The sequence below is a fragment of the Sciurus carolinensis genome, chromosome 16 (assembly GCF_902686445.1).
Source record: "Sciurus carolinensis chromosome 16, mSciCar1.2, whole genome shotgun sequence".
NCBI lineage: Eukaryota > Metazoa > Chordata > Mammalia > Rodentia > Sciuridae > Sciurus > Sciurus carolinensis.
Window position 1 is genome coordinate 16369481 of NC_062228.1, and position 13019 is coordinate 16382499.

The 13019-nt window shown below is 44.3% G+C and overlaps 1 protein-coding gene across 1 annotated transcript in view; it reads right to left on the reverse strand.

The window, feature by feature from the left end:
* Window positions 1–13019, reverse strand: part of Cdh1 (cadherin 1) — a 74155-nt gene that overhangs the window by 12221 nt on the left and 48915 nt on the right. The window contains exons 4-10 of the mRNA XM_047528055.1: window positions 8118–8270; window positions 7821–7976; window positions 6964–7108; window positions 4968–5143; window positions 4566–4694; window positions 2727–2909; window positions 1415–1659 (exon numbers count right to left, since the gene is read on the reverse strand). Of these exons, the coding sequence (XP_047384011.1) occupies window positions 1415–1659; window positions 2727–2909; window positions 4566–4694; window positions 4968–5143; window positions 6964–7108; window positions 7821–7976; window positions 8118–8270 (1187 nt within the window). The remainder of the gene's footprint in view (window positions 1–1414; window positions 1660–2726; window positions 2910–4565; window positions 4695–4967; window positions 5144–6963; window positions 7109–7820; window positions 7977–8117; window positions 8271–13019) is intronic.

The window sequence follows — 13019 nt, forward strand, 5'->3', positions numbered from 1 at the left end:
TAAGTTGCTCAGGGCCTCACTAAATTGCTGAGGCTGGCCTCAAACTTGCAGTCCACCTGCCTCAACCTCCCAAGTCACTGGGACTACAGGTGCTGGGATTACAATCCTGGCTCAAAATCCTACATTATTTTATTCTGCTTTTCATATTCTTTCCCACTCTGATTAAAAATACTTTTACCAGGCCTTACATTTTAGACAACCTAGAAGTATCCCCAGGATAATGAACTGTACACTGACTATCTGTACAAAATTAGAGTATTTCAAAGCAAAGTGTTATAGGCACCTTCAAATTTAAAACAAGAGACAGTAAACTACTTAAAATACTTATCAGGGCTGGGGAGATAGCTCAGCCGGTAGAGTGCTTGCCTCTCAAGCACAAGGCCCTGAGTTCAATCCCCAGCACCGCAAAAAAAAAAAAAAAAAAAAAAAAAAAAAAAAAAAAAAAAAAAAAAAAAAAAAAAAAAAAAACTTATTACACTTCACCACTGCATAAATCAAAACCATATTCCTACAGCCAAGTGCAGTGACTCTGGGTACTCAGGAGCCCAAGGTAGGAGGATCACTTGAGCCCAGGTCCAGGACATCCCAGGCAACACAGTGAGATGCCATAAAACAAAGCAGCCAGACACATGATGTATTTCTGTAATCCCAACTACTCAGGAGGCTGGGAGAAGAGGATCACAAATTGGAGGATAGCCAGGGCAACTTAGTGAGATCTTATCTCCCTGAAAAACTGGGGTAGTAACTCTGTGGTAGAGCACTTACCTAGTGCAAAACCCTGGATTCAATAACCAGTACCACAAACAAAACAAAACAAAGCAAAGCCGCTGGGCCTGGTGGTACACGCCTACAGTCTCAGCAACACGAGAGGTTGAGGTAGCAGCATCACCAGCCTCAAAATAAAGCACCCCTGGGTCAAATCACCAGTACCAAACAAAGCAAACAAGAAAACAGAATTACATTCCTACTGTATTATCATAAGAACTCAAAGCTGGGATGCTTGCCTGTAATCCCAGCAATTTGGCCGAGGCAGAAGATCATAAGTTCACAACCAGCTTCCGCTGGAGAAAGAGAAATGATGTGGGAGACAGGGACAAAAGGGAATAAAAAAACGGAACAAGGGAAAGGTGTTGCACGGTCCAACCACGCCAGGAATGAAACAGCCATGTGCCACATAATAAGGATCAGTCATCCAAAGACTGCGTGCGTGACCACCTAGTGACAATGTGGCGAACTTAGCTTGTGTAACAATCGTGTTTGCACAATGATGACATGGGCCAGAGGAACTTCTCGGAATATAGTCCTCTGTCACTAAGTAAAGAGTAACTGTGTGTGTGTTTACCTGAATAAAAAACATATAGATACATCGCAATACCCACTTGTCACAAGACCATTGAGAAACCCACACACTCACGTAATCCTCTGTTCCATGAATGTGTCTGGCTCCCGGGCCGTGTAGGATGTGATTTCCAGGCCCACACCAAAGTCTTCGGGCACATCCACTCTCTTTTCAGGAGGCACAAAGATGGGGGCCTCGTTCACATCCAACACATCCACAGTGACGGTGGCTGTGGAGGTTGGGAGAGTCACGTCAAAGGTGGCCACGTTTGTCACTGCCACATGTAGAATGTACTGCTGCTTGGCCTCAAAATCCAAACCCTAGAGAGAAGAAAAAAAATGAGATTTAAAATAAAATACAAGGGCCTGATATGGTGGTGCATGCCTGTAATCCTAGTGACTCAGGAGGCTGACAGGAGGATTCCAAGTTCAAAGCCACCTTAGCAACTTAGAAGGGCCCTGTCTCAAAAAATAAAAAGGGCTGGGGATGTGGCTCAGTGGTTAAGTGCCCCTGGGTTCAATCTCTGGTACCGATAAATACATAAATAAATAAGATAAAATACAAGGACCATGGGTATAACTCAGTGGCAGGGTGCTTGCTTGCCTAGCATGCACGGCATGCCGGGTTCAATCCCCACTCCCACACAGTAAATAAATAAATAAATGTCAAGAAACATTTTATGTTAGCAAAACCACACAAAAATTACATCTTTAACCATTGCTTTTGGTTGGTGATAAACCAGCTGTCCTCAAACATGACTGAAGAGGATGTCAAAGCTCTGAGGCAATTCCAAGCATCTGCCTTTTCCTAACTTCAATGAGCAACTCACCCAACTTCTTAGTTTCCAAGTTTCTAGGACATTTTCCACACACAATAAAGTATCTGCCCCCCCCCCCCCACCTTATAAAATAGTCCATCAAAACAGCCAACAGCAGTAAACCATGTTCTCTCTTACTTGCAAAACAGAAAGGGGATTAGGGCAGGCAAATATTTCCAAGAAGGAGCACATTAAAGCAGATGGTACTGCTGGGCACCATGGCGCCCACCTGTAACCCCAGAGGCTCGGGAAACTGAAGCAGGAGGATTTCACATTTGAAGCCAGGCAGTAAGACCCTATCTCAAAATAAAAACAAAAAGGGCTGGGGTGTAGCTCAGTGGTAGAGCACCCCTGGGTTCAACCCTTAGTAGCACCAAAAGTGGGGAAAAGTAGATGGTATGCCTCTTCAATTTTAGGTTTAGTACCCCACGGGCACTGAGCAACGGGCCCACCAGAACCTGGGCGAGCTGTCCCACCCCTGCCCGCCAATGCTAATCTACTTCTGAGAAGACAGTGGGGGACAAGGCAGCAGCCAGCAGCTGGGGTGCATCTTGCCAGGCATATACAAACCTTAGCTGTCTTCAGAATGCCATCATTGGTCACTGGGTCTGTGATGACAACAAACTGTTGCTCATTATCGTTTAATATGGTGTACACCGCCTCCCACGCTGGGGTTTTGGGGGCATCAGCATCAGTGACTTTGAGTGTAGTGATGACGGCATTAGCTTCATTCTCAGGCACCTGACCCTCATACTGCAGGACAAAGAAAGAGATGGGTCGTTGACGGCATACTGACATGGAGAGTGGAACCAGGTCCCAGTCTAAAGGGAGCCCAAGCCTGGAGGAGCTGGCGTGACAGACCAGGTCAGGCAGGGCACAAGCTGTCCCACTCTGGAAGCAGGACCTCATTCCTGTGCATGGAACGGTTAGTACTCATGAGTACCCGCCTCCTTGAGTACTTCAAGCAGGTTTCTGCAAGGTCCTCACTGCCCAAGCCCCTCAGCACATGTCCCTGGGCATCGAGGCTGACAGTGATTTTGGTCAGATGGTCTTAGTTCATTCACCTCCAGCCCCCCTTCTGTTCTCCATCAGTCAAGACTGGTCATTACGTTCCTCTCCTTAAAATCCTTTGACAGGGCTAGGGCTATAGCCCAGTGGCAGAGCGATTGCCTAGCATGGGTGAGGGATTGGGTTCGATCCTCAACATTATGTAAAAATAAAGGCATGCTGTCCATCTACAACTACAAAAAAAAAAAAAAAAAAAAAAAAAAATGTGACAATGATCCCTTGTGCTCAGGGTAACATTCTTACCCCAGGCTACAAGGTCCTCTAGGACTGCCTTACTTGGTTCATTACACCTGGGTCCTATTGGCTGTCTTTTAGTTCTTCCTGTACATTAAGTTTCTTCTTGGTTCAGGACATTTTGCACATACTGATCCCTCTGCCAAAAATGCTTTTCCCACTTCCCTGTCCCATCTTGGTTTGATCTGCTTTCAAGTTTTACGATTAATATCATCCACTGTCTTTGTGATACCTTCTTGTACTCAAGTGCTGGTTGGGATGACAGACACTGCTACTTGCCTGCTAATATGCATTCTCTTCTTTCCTAACTATATTTTTGGTAGCAGCAGTTACAAATGGCTGTCACCAATGAGATGCAAGTGAAACTTGTGGACAGTGTTGTCACAGAAATATCTTTAATAGGAGGACTTGCCTCAGCAATGCCTTTGTGCCCTCTGCCCTTCTCCTTCCTGTATGGAACATAGACATGACTGGCTGGAGCTACAGCAGCCATCTCAGGCCACAAGGTGACATTGAGGAGAAAAGACTTGCACTAAGGATGATGGAACAGCAATCATCTCTGTTTTTTTGTTTGTTTTGGTGACATAAATGAAAAAAAATGCCAGCTATTTGTTTAAACCACAATAGTCAGGTCTCTATTTCTAAGCATTAAATCAATTTTTTGCCAATTCAATAGGATTTAAAGTTCTTCTATTTGGCTCTCAGAATCTCCTTAATTGCATTTAATACTCTTGGTATTAAAGTGAGCTGTATAACATCTTCACGGTTAGACTACTAAGCTCCATGAGACTAGCCTTGTATGCTTTGTGAATCTATCTTCAGTGTCTGACACAGTACCCAGTATAAATTTAGAAAATATTTCTTTGATAAATACATGAAACCTGGTAAGATTTGCTACAAAGAAGCACAATACAAGGAAATGTATACAATAGGTGCTTTTTGCAACTTTATAATCCTTTGCTAAATGGGCTCCAAGCTAAGGATGGAACAAAGATGCTCACAGTAGGTTTAGAATTAACATTCACTAGTCTGGGGAAGAGTTCTCAAGGTCTTGACCTTGTATGACAGACTTTTCCTTGGAAACCACCTAAGAAGTTGCAGGCTTACTGTGGTTGGATGGAAGATGGGAGGGTTATCGTTGGTGTCAGTGACCGTGATCATGGCTGTTGCTGTGGTACTCAAGCCATCACCTTGAAGATCAGCAGCTTGAACCACCAGGGTATACTCGGGAAAACTCTGCAGACAAATCACACATACTTGAATCAGAACCAGCAGCAATAGCCACGTAGGCCCAGCCAAACCCATTGCACATATAGAACCACAATATTTTATCTACTTAAATACCAGCCTTCATGCACCCAGGCACAGAAACCCTTGGCACCTCGGTTAGGTGCAAAGTTCAGACCACCACACTAACTGACCACTGGCCACAGCAGAGTTTTACAAAGGGATTTAGCCAATAGACATTTGCTTTCAATTCCCACTGGATCCTCCTGAGCTCTGCCTGACCTCTCGGTCCAGCCCGGGAGTGACCACGCTGATGACCCCCGTTTCCCGGTTGATGGTGAACATATTGCGGTGAGGCGACTCGGGTTCTTGGGAGAGGATGGTATAAGCGATGGCAGCATTGTAAGTGTTCACATCGTCGTCTGCATCCGTGGCTGAGACCTGCATTACGGAGGTTCCTGAAAGCACCAAAGGAGAGGAAGATTTAGACAGGCTGCCCTCTGGGACCTGCTCAATACTACTCCGTCCCATCCTGCCCCACGGGGTGAAGGAGGACCCTGCAGATGGCACTTTGTCATAGTTGCATTCTTCCAAATTGCTAGGGGAAGAAGAAAGCACTACACCATGTGAGCTGTGTTCAGGGAACTCAACCCCCCAGGACAAATTTTTGGGTGGGATGAGGAGGAATATTTTAAATAACTAAACTTTTACTAAAACATCTTGCCACCAGGCATGGTGGCGCATGCCTATAATACCAGAAACTCAGGAGGCTGAGGCAGGAGGACGAGAGTTCAAAGCCAACCTCAGCAATTTAGCAAGGTAGTTAGCAAATCGGTGAGACCCTGTCTCTATATAAAATACAAAAAAGAAAAAAAAAGGGGGGGCCCTCCACCCCCCCCGCCCTCCGCTGGGGATGTGGCTCAGTAGTTAGGCATCCCTGGATTCAATCCTGGTACCAAAAAAAAAAGTCTTGCCATATCTCTTATACTGAGTTGAATGGCATGTAAAACAAGAACAATTCCAGAATTCTCTACATTAGAGAATGATCATTGGCATCATTACTTTCAAAGTGGAGTAAAATACTTAAAACATACGCGACTGATGATGGACCAATATCCAGAATATCTAAGTAATTAAGAATTAATAGCAAAAATACAAGTGATCCAAGAAAGAAATAACAAAAAAAAGGGAAAAATTTCAATAGACAAATCATAAAAAAGAAATAAATTAAAAATAGCCAGTAAACATATGTCAAGATGCTTAGGCCATCAGTCACCCCAGAAATGAAGGTGGTTGTTGTTGTTGTTTTATTTTTTTGCAGTGCTGGGGATTAAGTCCAGGGCCTCATGCATGCTAGGCAGGTGCTCTACCACTGAGCCACACTGCCAGCCCATAAGTGCAATTTTAAATAGCACCAAGTTGGCATCACATGCCCAACAGATTGGCAAAAGCTAAACAGTCTAATAATTTCCAGGAGTGTAAACTGATTTTAACCACCTTGAAAACCTGCTTGACACTATTAAGTAAAGATGAATACAGGTGATCCACCATTATGAATGTGTATGCTAGAGAAATTGTCATGTATTTGCACTAGGAGATATATTAAGGATATTCTGAGAGTGCTGTTCAGAATAGCAACAAAATCAAAAGGCCCCAATTTCCATCAACAGTATACTAAACTGTTTTACATAAATAACCACAGAAGGGAACCCTATGTAGCAATGAAAATGAATTGTCATCACCAATGAAAATCTTACAAAATGAAAGAGGTCATAGAAATATATGTATAAGCCAGGCATAGTGGAGCATGACTAATTCCAGTGGCTCAAGAGGCTGAGGCAGGAGGTCATCCTCAGCAACCTAATAAAGCCCTAAGCAACCCCTCTGCTCAAAATAAAAAATAAAAAGGGGTGGGGATGTGGCTCAGTGGTTAAGCATACCTGGGTTCAATCCCTGGTACCAAAAGAAAAACAACAACAACAACAACAACAACAACAAAAAGTCAGGACAATAGCTACCAATAGAGAAGACGTGATCAAGAAGTGTTTATGGGGGTTTAAGGTACTGGCGAGGATCTGTTTCGTAATCAGGGAAGTTGTCTTACACTGTTCCTGTTGTATGTGTTTCTGTAGGTAGATTGTTCCACACACACAGTGGCTTCTAAAGAAAGCTGTCCATATCAAGAGTCAGCTTCAGTGGCCTAACCCCAAGCACCAGGCCTAACACTTTGGGACCTAAAGCAGCTCAGTGTCTCTCTGACTCCTTGCCATGCATGTACCTGGAAGAGCCCCCTCCATGACAGACCCCTGGAAGACTGGCTGGATGAACTCGGGCTTGTTGTCATTCTGATCTGTCACTGTGATCACAATCTCCATGGGGTCCTCCACTGCATTCCCGTTTGAAGACACGGCGTGAGAATAGAGCTGCAAGAGCCAAGTGAGGGTTACTCAGGCCCTGCCGAGGAAGATGAGGCGGAGGCGGGGGCTGGCTGGAGTCCCGCGGGCTCACCTGGTCTCCACCCTTCCCACTGTGAAACCCTCAGAGAGGACTTTCCTCACATGTGTGCTGCTGCTTCAAGATCAGGATGAGTTAGGACCCATGGGCTGTAGAACACATGCCCCCCACCCGGCAGACCTCCATGTCCCACAGGAAGTCTGGGGCACCAGGGTCAGAGGTAAAGGCAGAAGCATAAAAACTTCTGACTCACTCCACTCAGGGTCAAGTTTGCTCTGGCCTCTCCAGTCTGGTGTTTCTCCCAGATTTTTCTGCCTTTGGCATTGTTACTAATCTCCCTCTCTCCTAAGCTCTGATTTCTACCAAGTCCCAGAAATAGTTTCTGCTTCCTAATATCACCCCTATCTTCTTTCCTCAGGAACCTCCAGCCTCAAGAACAGGTTGACATCCTGGGTCTAAACTCCTGCATGACCTATGAACACTCTTCCCCCATATTTTTCCTCATAAGGAAAAAAATGAACTGCCCTGGGTTCTCCTGTCATTTCACCTTATCAACAAGTCAAGAGATGTCAAAAGCTAAACTCTTCACATGCTCAGATCTGTGATGTGGGGACCCAGCAGGAGTGGGCCACAGAATTTTGGACAGATGTTACCCCCGGTCAACAAGCGAGAGGTACTTACGATATACTTGGCAATTTTTTCTCTGTCCAGAGGTTCCGTCACCTTCAGCCATCCTGTTTCTCTTTCAATAGTAAACACACCAACAGGGGGAGTGTCAGCTCCTTGGCCAGTGATACTGTAGAAAACCTTGGTCTCTTTGTCCCTGTTGGATTTGATCTGAAAAAAAAAAAAAAAAAAACAGAAAGAAAAAAAAAAAAATTGGCAAAGGAAGATTCCTACCTGGGGTTTTCCCCCTTCTCTTCATTGGTTCTACTTTGCCAAATTCCTTCCAGAGAAATAGAGAATTTTCTTCTCTACCTGAACCAGGTCTTTAGGAAATGGACCTTTTTCGTTTTCTGGGCAGCTGATGGGAGGGATGACCCAGTCTCTCTTCTGTCTTCTGAGACCATGGTGGGAGCTGGGGAATGTGAGCACTTCTGTGTGGGTTCCAGGGAGAGGCTCCTGAGAAGACTGGAAATGAGGAACAACGGGAGAGAAGTCAGGAGAGATACTACAAATCTCACTGTGCAACCTACCTGCTGCAGCCTGGGGGCTCTGTTGGTTTTAGCTTAATGACATGTCCTCCTCTCCATGAGAAATTATATATCCATTCCAAAATGAGCAGCCAAAACAAAAATCAACAAACCCCTTTGCCACTGCCATGGTTTGGATGTTGAATGTCTTCCTAAAGTTCCAGGTGGCTTGGTCCCCAGAGTGATGCTATTGGGAGGTGGTAGAAACTTCAGGAGGTGGGGCCTATGATAGGTCTTCAGATCATTGGCAGGGGGTGTCCTTAAAGAGAATTTTGGTACCCAGTCTCTTCTTCCTCCTCCTCTTTGCTTAGGGAAGTGGTTTGCTCTGCCATATACGCCCACCATAATGTGCTATCCTCACCAGAGGACCAAATTAAAAGGGTCACTTGATCTTGCATTGGAACCTCCCAAAACCATGAGCCAAACTAGACCTTTTCTCTTTATAAGTTTATTGCCTCAGGTATTTTGTTATAGGGATGGAAAGCTGACTGATACAGCCACATAATAAAGGATATGTCCTATTTTGATCCTTCTCAGTGTCCAAAATTCAAGTAATCATTATAAATACATAACTGTAGTTTGAAGTTTGATATTATAATTTATAAGTTATTTCAAGTCTGTGCAATATATCTGTCATTTTTATAGCAACATTACAGTCTGGTGATTTAATATCAGAGTTTATTCAATAACTATCAAGTGTTTTCAATTTCTTTTCTTTTATGTTTTTCCCAGGGATATAGTTCCCTAAAGTTGAGTTGTCTGCCAAGTTAAGTTTGGGGAATTGTCTAACTAAGAACTACTTTGAGATGAATACAAACCTCTTAATCTCACTGTTCTGTATCTCTAAGGTTTCCATTTGCTCGAACAGAAGCTGTTTGGATGAGCACCAAAAACACCCTTTGAGACTCATACTGAACAGTTTTCTTGTGCAATAAAGATAACTTTATGCACAATCAGGGAAATAGGAGAGTGAAGTGAGAAGGAACATATCTCCCAAATTGTTTATGTTTGCTGCTGTTGCTCGTAATGGGGATTAAACCCAGGCGTGCTTTGCCACTGACTAACATACCAGCTCTTTCTATTTTCTGTTTTGATACAGGGCCTTGCTGAGTTGCTGAGGCTGACCTCTATAACAAGCGATCCTCCTGCCTCAGCCTGCTGGGGTTGCAGGTAAGCGCTGCCACGCCCAGCTGTGGAAGTATTTGAGAATGACTAGCGGTAACACACGGTTTCTAGTGGAAAATTCCACCTTCCTCCCTCCACAGAAGGATGCTCACTCATATTCCCTGATCACTGTGTGCCAAGTTTGATTCAAGCCCGATTTCCTGGCCTTTTTTTTTTTTTTTTTTTTTTTTTTTTTTTTTAATTTAGATTCAAAATGTAAAACATGGATATGAGACTTGCCCAGGTGTGGTTCCCAGGGCACTTCCACGATCACGCATGCACGCGCAGGGGGCACACCCCTTCTCCGTCCTGCTGAGCCTTGCATTTGTCTCCCACAGAGGCAGGCCAACCAGGGCCAAAGGCAGGCTCCTGGGCTAGGCTGTCAGGCTTTGATTCCTCAGTGTGGCACCTCCTTGTTCAGGACAGATCACTTGACTTCTCTGTACCAGTCTCCTAATATCTATAACAGGGGTGATATCAGTACCTACATCATAGGTCACTGGAAGGATTAAGTGGCACATGTAAAGTACTTAGATTAGTGCCTGAAACATAGTAAGTGCTCAATAAATGACTGTTAAAAAACACTGAGTTATAATATTTTGGGATCTATTCCAAGAACAAGAATAATATAAGAAACTGACCATCCACAGCGTGCCCTAGGCTTTAAAATGATCATCGTGCACAGCCATGGTACTGAGGAAGAATGAAAAGCCATTTGCCAGATTGAAAAGGAAGACAAATGTATGCCTTGCTGACATCAGGACTGCAGAACACTTTCAGACAATGATAATAAATAGCCGGGAACACTGTGCTGGCTAAGCATAGGATGAACATTTTCATGTGTGAAATTAAACGGAACAGTGCCTCTTCTTCCATACTTAACATGGAATGTATCCCTCAGAAAAACAGGCTACCAAACTGCAAAAATTCTCTCAAATTAAGTGAAAGAACGGCAAAGTTAGATCTATTCTAATACAAAATTAAAACAGGGTAAGAAGGATTGGGGGTGGTACTCGGGGGTAGAGCTCTTACCCAGCCTGCACAATGCCCAGGGTTCAATCCCTAGTACTGGGGGTGGAAGTCAGGTAAGATTACTGTCCCTTCTCTTAACAGAGCACCACCTGGTTCCACAGGAGTCCCTTAAACTGGAGACAAACCCAGGGGAAGGTCAAAACCGTTATGGCAGAGTTTGCCACCACCCCAATAGCCATTTTCGCTTTCTTATTAAATACAAAACAAATTCAAAACCTCTTTTTCTCTATCTTAATGTGTACCTGGCAATGTACCCACAGAAAAAACTACATATCTGTAAAAAGTTACACTTGTATCCAGGTGTGGCCAATGTGACATAGTCGAAGTACTGCTTTGGAATTCCACAAAGGCAGGCTGGGGTGGTGGCTCAGAAGCAGAGCACTCGCCTAGCATGTGTGAGGCACTGGGTTCAATCCTCAGGACCGCACAAAATAAATCTATAAAATAAAGGTATTGTGTTCATCTACAACTGAAAAAAAAAGAAGAATCAACTAAAGGTTGCTTAAAAGGCAGACAGATAACTAAGAAGTAACACACCTTCATGCTTCTCTTTCTTTTCTTTTTTTTGGGGGGGTGAGACAGTGGAGGGCGGTACTGGGGATTGAGATTGAACCAAGGGTCCTGCATATTTAGGCAAGCACTCTACCACTGAGCTTATACCCCCAGTTCCTTTCTCCTTATTATCACATAGAATGAAGAAGGGTACCAAGTGCAATGGTCCATGCCCTATAATCCCAGCTACTCACAAGGCCAAGACAGGAGGCTGACTGTATCATGATGTAACCACGAGAATACAAGCCATGTGCTGAGGGCAGCAAAGTGGAGAGGAAAGGAGAAATCTGGGTTCTTGATGACTGTAAAATCTCCATACTGGGCACAGCTTACCCCTGAACTTCTTTAACTTAAAAGAGAGTATTTTTCAGAAAAAAAGAAAAAAAACCCCTGTAATTTGGGGTTTCATGTAATATATACTTGAACCAAATCCTGATACAGCAGAACAGGAAGAAGAGGCAAAGTTGGCTGAGGTGGAGATGGAAAGTTGGAAAAGAACCAAGTTCAAAACTGTCTCAGTTGGTCATAAGATGTTTTCACAGGCGACTGCCAAGCAAGAATTCATTGTGCTGAACTTATTCCTGTACCCTGAATGCGCCCGATCTCGCCTGAACTCCTTGCTGTGAATGCTAGGCCACCTAGAGACTGCAGACAGGGAGACGCATGAACATAGTTCTACTAATTTCCTCATTTTTTCTGATGATTCCACTAGGGAGAAAAATTAGCTCTATCAAGAAGACTATTAAGTACCAAGAGCCTCAAGCGTCCTGAGGGAGACAAATGGGAGGCACTCTTAAAGGCTCCGGCATTTACGGCACAGTTCACCTTGCCAAGGCGGTAAGCAGGATGCAACTAGAATGTTCCCCCAGAGGCACATGTTGGTAGGAAGTGCCATGGGAGCAGTTTCAAAGCTGGCGAAGGCATTTGGCTTTTGATAACACCCTCCAGAAACACTCGTCTCCAGAAACATACATCCTTCCATTCGTGGCCAACCCCATCTCTCTGGCCATTCAGTACTTACGGGGCCCTGGTGTGCACCAGTGCTAATGACCAGGCACTGCAAACAAAATGGGGATGGACCCCTGGTAAGTGACAGGTCAGTGGGGCATTTGCTTCCCTCTGGTTCCTCCTAGTCTTTGCCAAGATGCACCCACAGGAAAGACCAAGAGCAAAAGATCAGAGAATCCACCTTTTATCACTCTGCCTCCAGGAGGAAAACAATAGCAGCTAACAACTAAGGAGTACATAACAGTCAGCCCTACAGATCCACAGGATCACATCTAGGGATTCAATCATCATGGATCAAAAATATTAAAAAAAAAAAAAAAAAGCCAGGCATGGCGGCACCCACCTATAATCCAGCAACTCAGGAGGGATCACAAGTTCAAGGCCAACTTCAGCAACTTGGTAAGGCCCTAAGCAACTTAGTGAGACCCTGTCTCGAAATAAAAAAATGAAAGGGTCTGGGGATGTGGCTCAGTGGCAAAGCATTCCTGGGTTCAATTTCCAATAGCTCCCTCCACTCCACCCCCCCCAAAAAAAAAAAAAAATCACTGAGCATGGTGGCCTATAATCTTGGCAACTCAGAAGGATGAAACAGGAAGGTCGCAAATTCAAGGTCAGTCTCAGCAATTTAGCAAAATCCTGTCTCAAAAAACAGGGGTGGAGGGAGGTTGGGGATGTAGCTCAGTGGCACATCTCTGGGTAAAATCCCTAGTACCATCCCCACCAAAATTGTGTCTGTACTGAACATGTACAGATTGTATGAGAATGATTTACATTGTACTATTAGGTATTGCAAGTAATCTAGAGAAGATTTTAAAGGATACAGGAGGAGGATGTGTGTAGGTTATATGCAAATATTATGTCATGCTACATAAGGGACTGGAGGGGCGAGGTGAGGGGGAGTCCTGGAACCAACTTCCTATGGATACATACA